The following is a 17,646-nucleotide window of genomic DNA, read 5'->3' as shown; positions in this document are numbered from 1 at the left end:
GTTTTTGTTTTCATTCTTTTTTTTGGTAATTTACTTTAAAGTTAGAAGGATGATTCTTCCCATTCTTCGAGAATAGTGATTCTCACTCATTCATTCAACTTTCTAACTAAATGAATAACCATTCCATTCCCACTTTAAAAATAATAATAATAAATAAATAAATAAAACATTTAATGAAATATCTGTTATATATATATATATATATATATATATACATATTTATATATGTTTTACAAAAATAAGATGTTTTTCTATGTAACCAAACATGGAATGACCATTCTCATTCCATTCCCATTTCCATTATCTGATTCATTCCACACCAAATTAACCCTTTCATTCAACCACACCAAACTAGCCCTTCATTCTCTCTTTATCCATAAAGAGGAGACACATACACTGGTCCATTATTTTTATATGCAGTAGTTGCTCCAGTCTGTAATGTAACAAATGTTTGCATGCGCTATGCACCAGTCCAAGAGTCCAATCGCTTCAAAAAGCATACACATTGGTCCATTTTTCCTACTTCAAATACGATTGTTCAATCTGCTCTAGAGAATTATACACTGTCCGTTACCTCGCCAGAAATATTGCTGCTGCCTATTTTTCAAGGTAGACATTAGGTTTCTCTGGCCAGAGGATGAGCCAAAACAGTAGAAAATTGGGCAACAACATTTGAAATGTACACAGATATATAGACATTAGTGATGCACATCTCAAACACGGTATCATGAAAAGAAATAATTTCCCGCTGATAATTTAATAAAATGACCTCTTGGAAAATTGAAGCTGCCCTGCAAGGTTTACTAGGGCACCTTAAGTAGGCGCACAAGTTCCGTTTCTTACTCTATCATCTGACTGACACGAGGCACACTTATTAAATCAAATGGAGATTTCCGACTCTATCAATGGAATAAAGAAGACCACATCGACAGATCCCCATGAAAGTTAGCATACCTGATACAGATTGACAAATACTCGGTTCGTTCAACAATTTCTCGTTTGCTTAAAAAGAAAAACGGAGGACATGGAACTCTTACATCACCACTCAAACATAAGTTAGGGGCAAGTAACAACTAGGCTGCAGTTTTTAGAATCTTTCAGTTACATGACGAGTAATCCACTTACAATAGGATGTGCCTTACATAGTCACTTGTGCAAATTCAACTAGACGTCTATACACGCTTAGGCGGAATATACTGAACTCGCTCATCTTCACAAAGATTCTGCAAAATCGGATAAAATGTTCGATTTAAATCAGTTTTCAAGTATGACAAATCAGAGAAGAGAATAACTCAAAAGGTTCAACAGATTTAAAACTAAATTGTCCAGACATGAGCTTCATCTGATAATGACCATCAGAACTTCCATAAAGATCACAAAGACCAATGAAGCTAATCCTAACAGTTGGGTCAATTACTTTCACAGCAATTCACTTGGTCAGAAAAGCTGCAACACAATTCCTCCATTATACAGTTGTATTTAAGTAAAAGATAAAACATGTGTAGAGAATGAAAGAACAGTCGCATTTCTTTCATTCAACGGAATCAAGTTCTACGAATAAATTCCAGAAAATAACCATCCAACATGCAGTACAAAACATGGTTCAGCATTTGTGTGAAGTTTAAAGTGAACAAATAAATTCCAGAAAAATGACCATCTAATATGCCCAGTACAAGACATGGTTCAGCATTTGTGTGAAGTTTAAAGTGCATAAATGAAATTCCATTTTAATGGCCCGAAAAACTGACGTCCATTTCACATGAAGTGACAGATGCACGGAATACAAGAACTAGTGAAACTAAACCATAATATATTCCACAAGTCCTAATAATCCTCCAAAGCTAAACTGTTCATACAAGGATCCTGAATCAGGCATACAATGAAATACAACGGAATTAGCAAAAAAGAAATACAAGGGTCTTAACTAATTCGAAAGGGAGTCTAAGATTTAAGAAGTGAGGTCAGGAGAAGCCATCTAGTTTGATCCTTAAAATGGACCGTGAATTGCCAATTTCGGAATGGATCACTACTCATACAATCTTGGATGCATGAGTAGGCAACCCGATATGAGTGCATGAGTTAAGAATGATCTAGGAGCCTTCTTTGTTTTGCAAACTGTAAACAGTTCATATAACTATTAATTTACAACTGATAGAACAAAATCTATAAATTGCAGTAGCTAAGGGAATGCAAACCTGCAGATCCTCTGGGAGTGCCTCTGAGACTGCAAGTGTGTAACAACCAGGGACGTATCTTCCTGCAAAAGTGTCAATCAGATCACATGTTTGAATTCACCAAGATCATTGATTTAGTACATAAAATAAATAACCAAATGACGAGACACAAAAAATATCCACTAACTACACTCAACTAACAAAGCTTGATCTGACTATATGGGGTAGGCCACATGAATCTTGTTCTACAATTCTCCTCCAAGGCCATAACTTCAATAGGAATATGTTTTAATTATAAAGCCTTTCGGTTATAGTTTTCCTCAATTTTTTTAGCTCACATATTGTTTGGATCCAAATTTGGCACTTGGCCTTGGCAAGGCCGTAGTGCCAACGCTGTAATCCCATGGCTGGGCAAGACCCCATGGCCGTAGTCCCATGGCCTCCACACAACAGCCATCTCATGGCCAACTTGGGGTGCTTGCATGCTAGATTAATCAACTCAAATCCCGTAAAGTATAAGAAGCACATATCCGGACATGATACAAAATATTCTGAAAAAGTATTGACACAAACACTGTTAGGAATGTCAATTTTTCCCGCCCGTCCCGCCCCTATTGGGAGGGGTTAGGGATCATGCTAATTGGGTTTAGGGGCGGGTTTGGAAAGAAAGTTTAAAACCCAGACCTGTCCGATTACTAAATACTAATTAATATATAAATAAATAATCTTTTATTAGCTATCATTTTTCTATTTCCTTTACTTCTTATGATAAATTTAAATTTTAACAACATTTTTGTTACTATGATTGTTAAATATTTGACTATACTACAAAAAATTGACAAAATTTATCTTAAATTTATTCAAGTTTGATATATATATGTTTATATATATATATATATATATGCATATCGGGGCAACCCAAACCTGCTTCGACTCCGATGCGGGGTGCCCCAAACCTGGTTTGGGAAAATATCTTCATTGGTGGACGGGTTTAGGAAAGGGGTGCCCCGTCCTGAACCCACCCGTTGACATCCCTAAATACCGTGGACACGGCTAATATAAATTTATAAATTTTCATTTATATATCTATTGAATAAGAAAATTATAGAACTTTAATCAATTTATAAAATCCATGCAAAAGTTAGAAGATGACGTAATTTGAATATAAAAAAGAATATGTTATATTATATAGATATTACTATCCTATCTAGTCATTATATATAGTTATGCTTTTGTTCCTTAGAGATTGAACATTTTGATGTATGTTCATAATATTAGTTTCCCGGATGTGTCAACTAAGCGTCTAAGATGTGTTAACCAACTGTCCGAAATAATAAAATTTATTTTTAAATAATGGACACAGCATGAAGAGTCAGACACGTGTCTAAGTGTGTCGATGTCGGACACAGACACAACACCTTATAGAAGTGTCTGTGCTTCTTAGCAACTCAAATCCCATAATATGTATATGCCAATCAAGCACTTAAATTATTTAACGAGGACATCATTTCCAAGGCAAATAAAGCACTTGTCCCGTCAAAAAGTTAGCAGCTTTGCTTATTGGAAAATGGAGTGCCACACGCGACACGTCAAGCTTCCAGTAGGCCAAGAAACCCACTTTTACACATCACATCAGCTCAAGTCGTCTATAAATTGGAGTCCAACTTGTTGGAGAAGAGAATCCCTCGATCACCAACCCATGGATACTTCATCTCCTTCATTTTAGTTCCCGCAACTTACTTACTTATATTTATTTCCATGCTATTTATCTTTCATGCGCTTTACTTTCTCACTCTAGCTCTTAACTTTACATTACTTGCACCTTAGCTTCAAGTCATTGTACTTTACTTTTATGCGCTAAATGATAGAGTAATTTCTTCTCATCACAGATGTAATCCTTCAAATCCGAATATTATGTATCAATAGGATGAATATTCTACTGATGATGAATATGATGAAACATGTTCCAACGCTTACATATATTCCCATGTTTATTCGTCTCCTTTACAATATGGTAGTCTTTAAAATATTCACATTCACAATACACTCCATCCCCTTCATCTCCATATTCATACTACCACCAACCAAGAGGCGAGATTTTAAGTCCTTATTATCAACGCAATTGCAACCCAGCATGAGGGCCCTCCCTTTTCTCCTCACAGTCGCCCGAATGTGCCTTTAGACAGTCATTTGGCAAGGCCACCTCAAGCAAATGTGTTGCTCACACCCCAAGTCCGAATGTATGACTCTGGTACGCCCCGCACACCCAATGAGCTAGAAAATGTGAAAAAATATTTTGGCTAGCCTAGAAGAAGATGAAGTAGCCATAGGCTGGTAATTGAGGGATACTTTTTTCCAACAAGTTGGACTTTAATTTATAGAGAACTTGGACTAATGTGATGTGTAAATGTGGGTCTTCTTGGCCTATTCGAAGTGTGACATGTGACACTCCATTTTTCATCAAGCAAGGTTGCCAACTTTTTTATGGGACACGTGCTTTACTTGCCTTGGAAATAATGTCCTCACTAAATGCACGACCAACACGTATATACATACATACATACATACATACATATATATATATATATATATATATATATATATATATATATGTATATTGAAGCATATTAGTAAGATAATCCCATCCTTTATGGAATTTGAGTTGACTAATCAAGCACATAAGTAACCCAAGTTGGCCATGAGATGGCCTTTAGTGTGGAGGCCATGAGACTACATCCAAGGCCATGGGATTGCGGCCACGCCCAAGGCCAAGGCATGACGACCTTGCCAAGGCCAAGGGATTACAGCATTGCCATACCATAACCCCTCTTCACTTTTTATGAATTCCAATATTTTGTGGGATCCATGGGTGCAAAATTTGGAAGATAAATTTAGGTGTAAACACATGCCTAACCCTACAACAAGACTAGCTCTTAGGTTTCTAATTTCTTTTCAAATTCTCAATTGTACTTTAACATATACGGCTACAACCATCAACTTATAATGTCATGTTAGACTATCTCCTTAAATGACCTTACAATACTTAGATATTAGTCAATTTACTAATCTAGTTGGATATACAAATTAAATCTCTCTTATTCTTGTTTAATTCACTTTTAAAGACTGTAAATGTTTACTCTTTAAATTTTAAATAGGTATTGGCTATCATAACATAACATGCCAATGTGAAGTTTTGAACACACTCCTATTGGCAATTATCATTCATATTTAAAAAAACGGTGCCCACAATACATCTTGTACCCTCAACAATCTTTTCCTACATGATTATTGAAGCCGACTTGTATAAATAATTTTTTCTCCTGTAGATGTTCCTTGCATTAATTATTCTATACGTATCCAAATTTGTGCTTCAAAATGTTCATCTAGTCCTCGGAATGCATGACCAGCCAGTAATATTGACTATATTTTCTGCACAATGCACATACAAGTGTTCTGATATGATTCTATCTACATTCCAATAAAGCTTATGAAAATTCTTTTTTTTAAAAAAAATCATCTATTATACCTACTTCATTTCTCTGTCTATCGCTTTTCTGGAGTAACAGTTTACCAGTTGGAGCTCACTGGTTTGAAAATTCTTCAACTTGATAACAATATCCTAGTTGATAGCATAATTTCCATCAACCAATGGGGCAATCCAATCACAATACAGCTTCACCAATTCTTTCAATCAAGAAGTTTCATTGCTCAAATTCAGGAACTACCTCAACCTTCACCCAATCCAGACTTTGTTGAATGGTTACCTAGCACCACCAAGGAGTTCAGAATGCCACACACATTGAAGTACTTTAGCCCTCCATCCCCAATTTTCCCTTGGCACAAGGTAGTGTGGTTCAAGCACCATATTCCCAAATATAGTCTCATCCTATGGCTTGCTGTAAGAGGAAGGCTATACACTCTGGATGCCAAACCAGTGTGCTACACAAACACTACACAAATGGTTGCTATCTTTGCAACTCAGATTGGGAATCTATTGATCACATTTTCTTCAAGTGTGAATACTCCTCCCACATTTGGAAGTTTGTTCAAGAAGTGGCAGGGTTCTACATTAGTCCAAACAATTGGTGTGATATGATTCAATGGTGCTCTTCACATTGGGTCTCTACTGATTACCTAGTTCACAAACTGTTATTAGCTGCTGCAGTGTATTTCATTTGGATGGAAAGGAATGCAAGAGCTGTGGAGGGAGGAAGAGGTGCGGAGCGGGATCGTTTCTTTTTATCAGAAACTTTATACAGAACCTTTAGGTTGGCGACCCAAGCTTGATGGTCTTCCTTTTGAGGCTATTTCTGAGATGAAGAGAGATGGACTAGAGCTTCCTTTTATTGAAGAAGAAGTCCTAAAGGCATTATCCAATTGCAACGGGGATAAAGCCCCGGGGCCTGACGGGTTTACTATGCGTTTCTTGTTGGAAAGTTGGGCGGTTGTGAAAAATGAAATGATGAGCACCTTTCAGGAGTTTCATTCTACAAGTGTATTTGAGAAATCGCTTAATGCATCGTTTATTGCCCTCATCCCTAAGAAAGGAAATGCTTCAGATATTAAGGATTTTCGTCCTATTAGCTTAGTGGGTTGTATTTACAAACTCATAGCTAAGGTGCTTGCTCAAAGAATGCGAGAAGTTATGGATGGGATTATTTCAGATTCCCAGAATGCCTTTGTTGGAGGTAGGCAAATTCTTGATTCAGTTCTTATCGCTGGTGAATGTGTGGATTCAAGGTTGCATAATGGTGTTCCTGGAGTTCTGTGTAAACTTGATATTGAGAAAGCTTACGATCATGTTAATTGGAATTTCCTTCTCTATTTGCTTCAAAGAATGGGGTTTGGAAGTAGATGGAGGACATGGATTCAGACATGTTTGTCGTCTGTTAAGTTCTCAATTCTTGTGAATGGTTCTCCAGTCGGCTTTTTTGGGTGCTCTCGGGGTATAAGACAAGGTGATCCTTTGTCCTCTTTTCTTTTCCTTATCGTTATGGAGGGTTTAAGCAGACTTACGCGCTGGGTAGAGAATCTTGGTCTCATCAAAGGATTTCAGGTGGGAAGAGATATTGCAAATCAGGTGGAGATTTCTCATTTGTTATTTGCAGATAACACTCTGGTTTTTTGTGATGCAGAAGTGTCTCAACTTAGATATTTGAGATGTATTCTGGCTTGCTTTCAGGCAGTTTCCAGGCTTAAGGTTAACGTGGCCAAGAGTGTGCTTGTTCCGGTTGGGAATGTACAAGACATCTCTTCGCTTGCTGCAGTTCTTGGGTGTAAGGTGAGTTCCTTTCCTATTCCTTATTTGGGTTTGCCCCTAAGGGTTTCTCCCAGATTAGTGGGGAGTTGGGATTCTGTGATTGATAGGTATGCAAAGAGGTTGGCAGGTTGGAAGAAGCAATATTTGTCAAAGGGGGGTAAAGTTACTCTTATCAAGAGCACTTTATCTAGCCTTCCCACTAATTTTCTTTCTATGTTCCAAATCCAATGTTCCATTGCTGATAGAATTGAACAAATTCAACGGAATTTCCTTTGGGGAGGAAGGGGAGAAGAGTTCAAGTATCACCTTGTTCGATGGGAGCAAGTCTGCAAGCCTATAAAACTGGGGGGTCTCGGTATTAGACCATTGATTCCTTTTAATCAAGCCCTTTTGGGTAAATGGTTTTGGAGATACGGGAAGGAAACACATCGCCCTTGGCGTAGATTACTTTCCTGCAAGTACGGGGATGATGTTGGAGGATGGACTACACGTCCAGTTTCTATTGCGGGAGGAGTTAGGGCTTGGAAATCCATTCGTAAAGGATGGAATGCCTTTTCTCCTCATGTTAGATTTAGAGTTCGTGATGGCAGTCGCGTTCGTTTTTGGGAAGATCTTTGGTGTGGACCTCAGCCTTTATGTCGTACTTTCCCAAGATTATTCAGTATTGCAGTTGATAGACATGCCACCGTAGCTAACTGTTATCAGCTTGATAATAGTGGAATTACGTGGAATGTTCTTTTTCGGTGTTCTTTTCAGGATTGGGAGTTAGATGATGTGAGCATTTTTTTGGATCAATTGTATCAGCAGGAAGGAATTGGCAGGGGTTATGACAATTTGATTTAGATTCCCTCTTCTCACGGTCGTTTTGAAGTAAGGTCTTTGTTCTTATGTTTGTCTAATTTTGCACCCTCTGATTTTCCATGGAAGACTATTTGGCGTTCTATGACTCCTACTAGGGTGGCTTTTTTTGTATGGACCGCCGTTTGGGATAAGATTCTAATGATCGATAATTTGAGGAAAAGGGGAAATTATTTTGTTAATTGGTGTTGCATATGTAAGCAGAATGGGGAGTCAATTGATCATTTCCTAATGCATTGTTCTGTAGCGCACGACTGTTGGAATCTTATTCTTGGGCTTTTTGGCATGTATTGGGTAATGCCATGTTCTACTAAGGAGCTGATTCATGCTTGGAGAGGTTGTCGTGTGAGTAGAAGTGTTCGTGATTATTGGAGATCTACACCGCATTGTATTTGGTGGTACATTTGGAGGAAGAGAAATAGTAGAATGTTTGAAGGAAAGGAGTCGTCTACAGCGACACTGAAACTTTTTATTATTCGTTCTCTCTTCAGTTATGTGAACAGAAGTTCCTGTTCCTCTTCTGTTGATTTAATTTCTTTTTTGGGTTCTTTGGGGCCTTAGCTCCCGGTTTCTTTTATGTCTATGGGAAGCGTTCCCCTATTGAACGCCTTTTTTTAATTTATTATTACTTATCAAAAAAAAAAAAAGAACCAATCAACATCCTCTCTCAACACCATTGCACAAGTAAAAAACTGTGTGAGAGCAAGACTAGCAACAATCAAGTTAAAATCAAGCTCTGACCTGAGGCTAATCTCTACACTCCCACAGTTGCAAACACTCTACCAGCAGGGATGTTCCACTGCTAGTGGCCAAGCCATTCTTTTACCTTGAATACCCTCCCACAGTTACAAGCACTCTTGCAGCAGGGATGATTCACAGCTGGTGCTCAAGACATGCTTTTATTGTGAGTATTTGTATGTATGCTCGCTTCTGATTCTTAGAAGTAGGTTAAATGTGGTGCCCAGTTGGTGGATTGTTTGTGTTTTCAGTGGTTTAATGTTGTTTGGGCTGTACACCTGTTGGTTTTGTTCTTCCCCAAGTGGGGCACACTGTAAATCTTCTTTCTTTATACAAGCTTACCATTAACTAAAAAAAACAGTTTACATTTTTATTTTCAATTTTCGTCACTTTTCTCCTATCCACTTAGTAAATTATTGGTACTGATAGTAAATTTAATAATGATTGAGAGGATTGGAAGTCAGTGGTGAAAATAGAGGATCACAGATCGTTCTCCGAGGTGGCAAGATTTCCTTGCCTCCCCACCAACGGGGAGGTCACAGTCATGCTGGCGTTGAGAGGGATAAATTTCAAGGTTGCAAAAAGAGGAATAGATAAGAGAAGAGAGGTACTTTTGTGCTTGGTGGGTTGTTTTGACAGAGCATTGGGCTCTTTGGATCAAATCGGGGCATGGTAAAATAAATGGGAGGATGGGCCAGACCCGTTGTTAAGATTCCAAGCATTTCCGGAACCCAGTTGCCCAAAAGGGGGTGGGCTAAATCTTGTAGAATTTAAAGCATTTGCCCAGACGGGAGGGACTAAAACAAATGAGAGAATGAGCCAGACACATTGGTTGAAACCCCAAATATGTCTGGAGGCTAACAGTGTGAAAGGGAGACATTGGCTCGGGCCGAACAAACAAGACCCAGAAAGTATGAAGTATCCTAATTCCTTCTCAAAGCTGTCTCTTTGCCAAACCAAATGATGAACTTTATATAAGCAATTGCACATACCAATTCGAAGCCACCGAGCAGCCCAACTTCTGCTTGGATCCATGACTGAAATTATACTACAAAACAACTCAGCCAAAAACAAAAAAATTAAATAATGCAAAAGTTAGGTAATGCAGAAAGCATCCACACGGAAACAAACAGTTACAAGGATGACATGTAAAAGAAGCTTTTGTTTTTAGATAAGTAATATTGTATTAGAAGTGCTCAAATGGGAAGGTTTTTAGGAGGAAAAAACTCGTAATTTTCGAAAGTCTGGTTCACACTGATAAAATCTAGACACTTGGGTCACTCACAACACGAGGAAATATAGAATATAATTGGATCACGCAAAATCAAAACATGATAAAGTAATGATTTAAAATATATTACCCTGTAAAATTTGGAGTGGTGCAATCCACGACACGCTCGTGATCTTCATCCATCTTAAAGAAGGGGCAGTTCTCGCATCCCGATTCTCTAAACTATGTTTTGTATAGTCAGCACGCCAAAGCGATTGACAAAATATGCAAAGACAAAAACCCACATTCACTTATCACGTGAATCTCACATAAACACTTAGTTGATCAAATGAGTAAATTTTACTAATCACAAGAATCTCACATAAATACATTTATATGAAAATTCAACCAAGAGAACACTGAATGGGAAATCAATATCCAAAACCCTAAAAACACACAAGAAGAGCATGTCATGGCAATGAAATTCTGAAAACACTTTTCTTCTTTTTCTTAAAAATAATAATTACACTAATATCCGTAAAAAAATATTCTCAAATTCCAAAAAATTGTTCTAAAAAATACTTTTACACTCCATATTTGAAGGGGCAACTGTATCATTTCAGTTAGAATTCAGAAAGGGAAATGCTAATCAGATAAATACATCTACAGATAACTGGATGAAAATTTAACAAACTGACTAAGAGAGCAATGAATGGGAAATCAACGTCCGACACCCTAAAAACACACAATAAGAGCACAGATAACGCAGGACAATAACAACAATGAAATTCAGAAAATGATCAACCCAGTGTACATGTAGCGAAAAACTGAAAGAAACCTCAGTTAACAAAACCCTAATAGTTGTGAGAGCGTAATGCGAGTAAATCACAAATACTCCGTACAAGTATTGAAACAAGTAGAGAGAAAGATGAAAAAGAGACCTGATCGTAGGTCTTGACGAGCCTGCAGCGAAGGCATGCCCTCAATTCGTGCCCAAAGCTCGTCGGTATCTGCGCTGCGCTTCCCATTTTCTGTGCTTCTCCTCTTTTTCCTTTCAATTCTGTAGTGGGCAGTGGTTTCACTTTTTAGTGGTGTTCTTGTTTGGGACTAGGAGCAAAGTGGCCTCTAAAACCTGGCAGAAAATGAATAGGCAAAACCCGACCATGATCCAGTCATTGGGCGGGTTTAGACCTGCTTGATTTGGATTTGGATTTGGATTTGGATTAAAAATAAATATTTTCAACCCAAGGTCAATTTTGATCGGGGGAAAGGAAAAAAAAAATTAAAAATCTAATCTAATTTTTTTTTCTTATAACTAAATTTAAATTTCCACCTTCCAATTTGAGAGATGAGTGGCTTACAGCTCTTGGTTAAGCCCAACAGACTTAATATATATTAGTACTATTATTAAGATTAAATTACTCATCTCATAAAAAATGTACTTAAACATGAAGTTTTTTTATAAAAGTAATTGTGACCCTCTAATTATATTACTCATCTCATAAGGCATTTAGATGAAGTTTTTATATATAGTACTACTATATGCTAGTATTATTGTTTTCAAATAAAAAAGTTGAATATTCAAACCTTCATACAGGGTCGTAGCCCACTTAGCTTATTTAGTGGACTACACCATATCAATCGAGGACACAAAGCAATAATTTCAGACTTTTTTTTATAAGTTGCCATGTCAGCACATAAGTTTAAAAAAAAATGTAAGGGAGGGTTTCTCTCTTGGTTTCATTTTCAGACGTTGTCTCTGTTGATTTCATTTTTCACGTTTCTCTCTCCTTGGTTTCATTTTCCCGCTTTGTGCATCATCCATAGTTCAGCTTTCAATCTCTCTTCAAGCAAAACTTTTTTCTCTCTCTAAACCATTCATCTCCTCAAAACCTATCTTTCATCTGACCTAACCCAACCTCCATTAATATTATTCTCATTTCTCTGACAAATTCTTCTTCCCAAGTCCCAGCGCAATAAAAACTCCTTGCTCTGTTTTTCCTCTTTCATCCATAAACTTCTCAAATGTGGTTTCCATTTTGCTTCTTGCCCATGATACAAGATTTTTTGCGATTTCGGAGTAGAGGTGCAGATTAAAGTATTAATTTTATTAGTATTATATAAACAAAAAAAAAAATTACACTATTACAAAATTTGATATAATCTCTATTTTAGTTAGATGGTATGTAGTGATTGGAGATTTGAAGAACCTCATTGATTGTTTTTAGGCTCTTCTTCGTCCAGCCTTTATTTAGATGACCAATATTTTTATATTTATGGATTAGTGTCCTGTAATGTACCTTAGAATTTCCAAATCCATAATTATACATTTAAATTGTTATAATGTATTCTATAATATATTGTTACCATGTATTCTTAGAATATATTCCAGGGTCAAGTGCAAAAAAACCTCCTAAACTATTGCCCTTTTGCAAATAACCCCCCTAAACTAAAAACCCCCCTTGAATTATTGATTTGTTGCAATTAAGTACAAATCAACCACAAAAGACTATTTTACCCTTTCTCATTAAAATTTTCATTTCTTATTAAATTATTTTTATTATCTTTTCTCTTATGTAAATATGTTCTGGTTTGGACTTATTGCTCTCATATTAAACCTCAACCATATTTGCTATTACACCCCCTTCAGGTTTGGTTTATCTTGCTATGACCCCCTTTTTTCAAATTGATAAAATATAATACCTAAATTACCCTCCATTGTTTCATGTACATTTTTACCCTTAATTTGTTAGACATTTATACCCTCACATATTATTTCAATTCACTCACGTGTGTACGTCCTATTGGTGGTGCCGGCGATCAGGTGCTTTTTCCAGCGCTCTTCAACAGGTGTTTTGCATCATCAAAATTCCACACCTAAGTATGCCATGAGACTGAAATTAGAGTTTTAAAATAAAAATTAGGGTTTCAGCACAACCAGCTCTTGTGCTGCACTCTGGAATTGAGCTGACCATGTGTTTGTAATGGGCAGTTGAACTGTGTGTGAATGTAATTCTAGGGTTTTGGAACTGAACTGAATAAGCTATAACTTTACTGGGATAAACAAGTAGAAGGAGAAAAATGATATCTTGGGGATAAATTTGGTGATGACAATCATTGGATTCGCTGTGAGTGCGATGTTCATTGTATTCGTCTGCACCAGGCTCATTTGTGCTCGGATTAAATTGAGTGCGTCCAGACGTTCCTTTCCTACGGCATCTAGATCTGATCTGAGCACAGTAAGCTCTTGTTCACTTTTGATTTATCAATAAATTTGAGATTCTTTTGTGAATTATTGAACCATTTTCTCTTTCTTTATCTGGGTGTGTTTTTTTGGGTAAATCTTAATCTAGGCATGTTCTTTAGGTGCGGACTGAACCAGAGAGAGGAACAGGTCGTTGGTGATGGTGCGTGACTGGTCCAGCAGTGAGGCGGCAAGATTGAACCGGGATTCAGCAGAGAGAACAGGTCGCCGGCGACTATGGCAGATTCCGGCGAGATGATAACAAAAAACGGTAGTCTTCAAGGAGTGGCGGTGATGACGCACCGAGGCCGGTGACCAGGGATTGGCCCGCCAACCGGTGGTGAAGAACGGAATTTACCGGCGATGATGGAGTCCAGCAGTGCATTGAACTTACCGGCGACGATGCGCGGCGTGGTGGTGTTGGTGATGTAGGACAGAACCGCGGTGAGAAAATGGCTCCTTGGTCGCCTCCTCTCAACCAGGGCCGGCCCTGAGATTCCAAATATTTTAAGAGGCCCTAGGCGAACTTTCAAATGTGAGGCCCTTAAGTTTCACATGCGCAAAAAAAATTATAAGAATGCGGAATTTTCACACGATGTTTTCAAATCCTATAGCTAATATAATTGTGCGCATGTGCATTGTGCATAAGACAACTAACTAATAACTATAATCTTCATTCATTAAATCTTCATGTTCATTGACTAACTTCCTATAATATTCATTCATTAAATCTTCATGTTTATTGAGATTTTCTTCATTTGCTTTCGCATTCATATGTTCTTCATTCACCAAATCTACAACTAAACTCTCTATTTGTGTATTGCTCCTAAAAAACTTAAGAATATCTCCGTTTTGAGATTGAATCAATTCTTCTTCTCTCTTCTTTTTTTTTTCCTTTTTTCATGCCCAGATTCAAATTTTCTTGTAGACATAATGAAATCTCTTGAAATCTAAATAACAGGAACCATAATCAACATAAAACTAGACTTCAAGAAAATAATAATAACAATTTGCCTTGTTTAAAGAAAATATATATTACCTCAATATGCAATTATTTGATTCAAGTTCAAGGCAAATAACCTCACGAGATCCTAAGAAGAGTGTCCTGCTAGCATGTGAAAGAAGATCACAATTAACATAAAACGGATAGAGAATCAAACAGAAACAATAATAACTAAGCATTGCCAATCATACAATAAATATATATATATATATATATATATATATATATATATATATATATATATCCAAAATCAAGCAATTTGGTCCCTGGCTGGAGTTTTCACTGGAATCTGGAGGAGAGGAGAGAAGACAAAACAGAGTATCCAAAATACAGTCCAAAAGTGGAAATGAGGAACAGAAAACAAAAGTTTCTTTTTTACATTCATTGTTTATATAGCTGCTAAAATTTGATGATTACAGATGACAAAAATATGTGGAGATGAGGTGACTATATATATATATAAGAGGCTGAACTTGTAGTGCTGAAGAAGTAGTGGGACTTTTAGGTTATATGTGGCATCCACTATCATATATAGTTTTGTCTTTCACTCTTTATATTAACTATGTGTTTTTTTTTGGGAGCCAATTACCTGCAGTGATTGATTGATCATTGCTACAGAAGACCTGTCCAAATTAATATAAAAAACCATTAACTTTTGTTTTGTTAAAGCCTGCTCTTGATTTCCGTGTGTTTGTACATTCTGATGGCAAGTGCTTTGACAGTATTATTAACTGAAATTCTAGCTGAGCCAACTTCAAATAACATCAATAATGTGGTATGTATCTTCATGTAAAAATAAAATATAAAAAACCCCTTAATTTGGCACTTTTAAGTATGAGCATAATTTAGAGATCGAAAAAGTTAGTTATTACCTCTACGGCTCAACCCACTAGAAAGGATCCTTAATTTTCGTAGGATTGAATGTGAAAATGCAAAAACTTATGAGGAAAAGGGGAATGGTTGCTGCTGTTGTGAGTTTGGAGTGGAATTAGGGAGAGGGAAAAAAAAAAAGTGCCTGCCATAGATTATGGACTCGATCGCCATGAAAGGCACATGTAGAAAGGCACACATTTATTAAAATACTAAGAGAACCATAATATATTCATTCAACTTTTGATAGCCATCACACACGGTGAGACACACGCACAAAACCCTAGTTTGGAAGCTACTTTTCACTATTGGAACAAAGGTAAAGGCCCGAATCAAACGAACCAAAATTAGAACAAATCAAATGATGAGATGAACAAAAGACAGAAACATATATAAAAGATCGATTCATGCAAAAGGAGAGAGTACCTTGTCACCTGAGGCGATAGCGGAGGCTGCGCCCTGCGGAGTGTCGAAGCAGATTGTGTTGTCTGAAACTTGCCCTAACTTAAATTTATTTTATTTTTTTTTTCATCCCCTATGGGCCTAAAAATTTGAGGCCCAAGGCGACCGCTTTGGTCGCCTTGGGCCAGGGCCGGTCCTGCTCTCAACCCGGCGTCGAAAGATCCATGGCTGTGACCACGCATTCCCATTCCCATATTAGGTCACGTAGCAACCTGGATTTTTTTTTTACTTTTTTTTTTTTTGGTTTGGTTTTGGCAGTAGGGGATTAAATTAATAAAGGGTAATATTGTCATGTCCTGCTTCACTTACACAGGTCAGCAATGACATAAGCATGACAGTTAATAAAGTCAAGGGTATAACAGTAAAAACACTTTTTCCAAACTTTTTATAGGGTGTGTGAGAGTAAAAATGGTTGAGGTTTAACACGAGAGCAATAAGTCCAAACCTGAGGGGCTATGAGAGTATTTAACCCTTTTATTTTTAGTATCAATTTATCACAAAAATGAAAAAAAATAGATAAAAAGATTTGTAACTATCATTTTCTAAATTGATTAACTTATTATTAAAACTTTATTATTTATAATAAAACGTACTATAACAAATTTAAACATTTTTAAGGTAAAAAATATCATTTTTTCATATAATATATTGATGAAAATTTAATAAAATACTTTTTAAAAAATACCTTATTTTCATGTAATATATTCATTAAAAATTTAAAAATTAATTAATTTTTTACATTTAAATAATTAATTAAAAAAATAAGGTAAATTTATGCAAATTTAATGAAAAATATCTCATCAAATTAGTATGAATTTTTTCATAATTTATTTAGATAAGAAAAATATATTAAATGTAATTCAATAAGAAGGGGCATTATGGTCATTTAATAAAATATAATATAGTTCTTGGGTATGTTACAACAAAATGCGATAGTTTAGGGGGTTTTATACACAAAATATAGTTCAAGGGGGTTATTTGCAAATTCAAACATAGTTCAAGGAGGTTTTTTTGCACTTTACCTTATATTCTATAATATATCATTACCATATATAGCATTATTTTATATGGTAGTTATCTTAACATACCCTTATTATCATATATATCATTACCTTATATGGTAATGACTTGCTCTCCATAGATGACCTTTCCTATATAAGCCCCCGTATACTATTGTATTACATATATCTCATACACGTAAATACAAAACAAAGTTCTATATTCTCTCTTATATTTAATATAAATATTAATTAATTAATTACGTAGAAGGAGAAACAAAAAGTTTAGATATAGATATAAAATATACTAATACTTGCATCATTATCCATAACACACATTTTTTTTTTCCCTAGTTGGGACTTACACACGCGGCCTCCACTGAGTTTTGAACCCCTGATCTCTCTTTGGGAAGTAGGAGCCTTGTACTGTTAGACCACAGGCCTGTTGATATCCATAACACACATTAAAATACTCACGTATAGAAAATAAAAGATGTAGTCTATAGCTATGGGGCGATTTGTTTTCATCGGATTGGCTCCAATTGAAGAAGTGTTTTTAACATTAGTATAGTGTTTAAATTCACTATATTCTAAAAGTTACACCTTCATAAAGTTACGAGCAGTTAGATTCTTTAACATAACATTTTTTTCTTTATTATTAGTATTATTATTTTTTGGGAAATGATATTTCCTCCAACTTAAACAACCGAAACTTTCTGTAATGACCCGGTCATTTTCCTTCCTTTCTTTTTTCTCAAATTTTACGAATAAATTTTTTCCGTTTAATTTTCTTTTTCGATTTCGGTTTCTCATCACTCAGTGTCATCTC

The 17,646-nt window shown here is 36.2% G+C and overlaps 1 protein-coding gene across 5 annotated transcripts; it reads right to left on the bottom strand.

Moving 5' to 3' along the window:
* Positions 1–728: 728 nt before the first annotated feature.
* Positions 729–15,892, bottom strand: LOC132303117 (transcription elongation factor SPT4 homolog 2). 5 transcript variants are annotated; one of them, XM_059800209.1, is made up of 8 exons: positions 15,784–15,892; positions 14,524–14,589; positions 13,031–13,117; positions 11,182–11,300; positions 10,392–10,483; positions 10,023–10,078; positions 2,196–2,257; positions 729–1,223 (listed from the first exon to the last, which is right to left on the bottom strand). In XM_059800209.1, exons 4-8 carry the CDS (start codon positions 11,266–11,268, stop codon positions 1,173–1,175), a joined length of 348 nt encoding a protein of 115 aa, XP_059656192.1. In that variant the 5' UTR covers positions 11,269–11,300; positions 13,031–13,117; positions 14,524–14,589; positions 15,784–15,892; the 3' UTR covers positions 729–1,172. The 5 variants fall into 5 exon arrangements, with proteins under 5 accessions (XP_059656192.1, XP_059656190.1, XP_059656189.1 ...); XM_059800207.1 differs by lacking the exon at positions 13,031–13,117 and having other exon boundaries at positions 11,182–11,372; XM_059800206.1 differs by lacking the exon at positions 13,031–13,117.
* Between the last annotated feature and the right edge of the window lie 1,754 nt (positions 15,893–17,646).

The sequence above is a fragment of the Cornus florida genome, unplaced genomic scaffold (assembly GCF_030987335.1).
Source record: "Cornus florida cultivar Cherokee Brave unplaced genomic scaffold, ASM3098733v1 CherokeeBrave_3.0.0_Hap2_Chr04, whole genome shotgun sequence".
Lineage (NCBI taxonomy): Eukaryota > Viridiplantae > Streptophyta > Magnoliopsida > Cornales > Cornaceae > Cornus > Cornus florida.
This window is presented reverse-complemented; position numbering and strand designations above follow the sequence as displayed.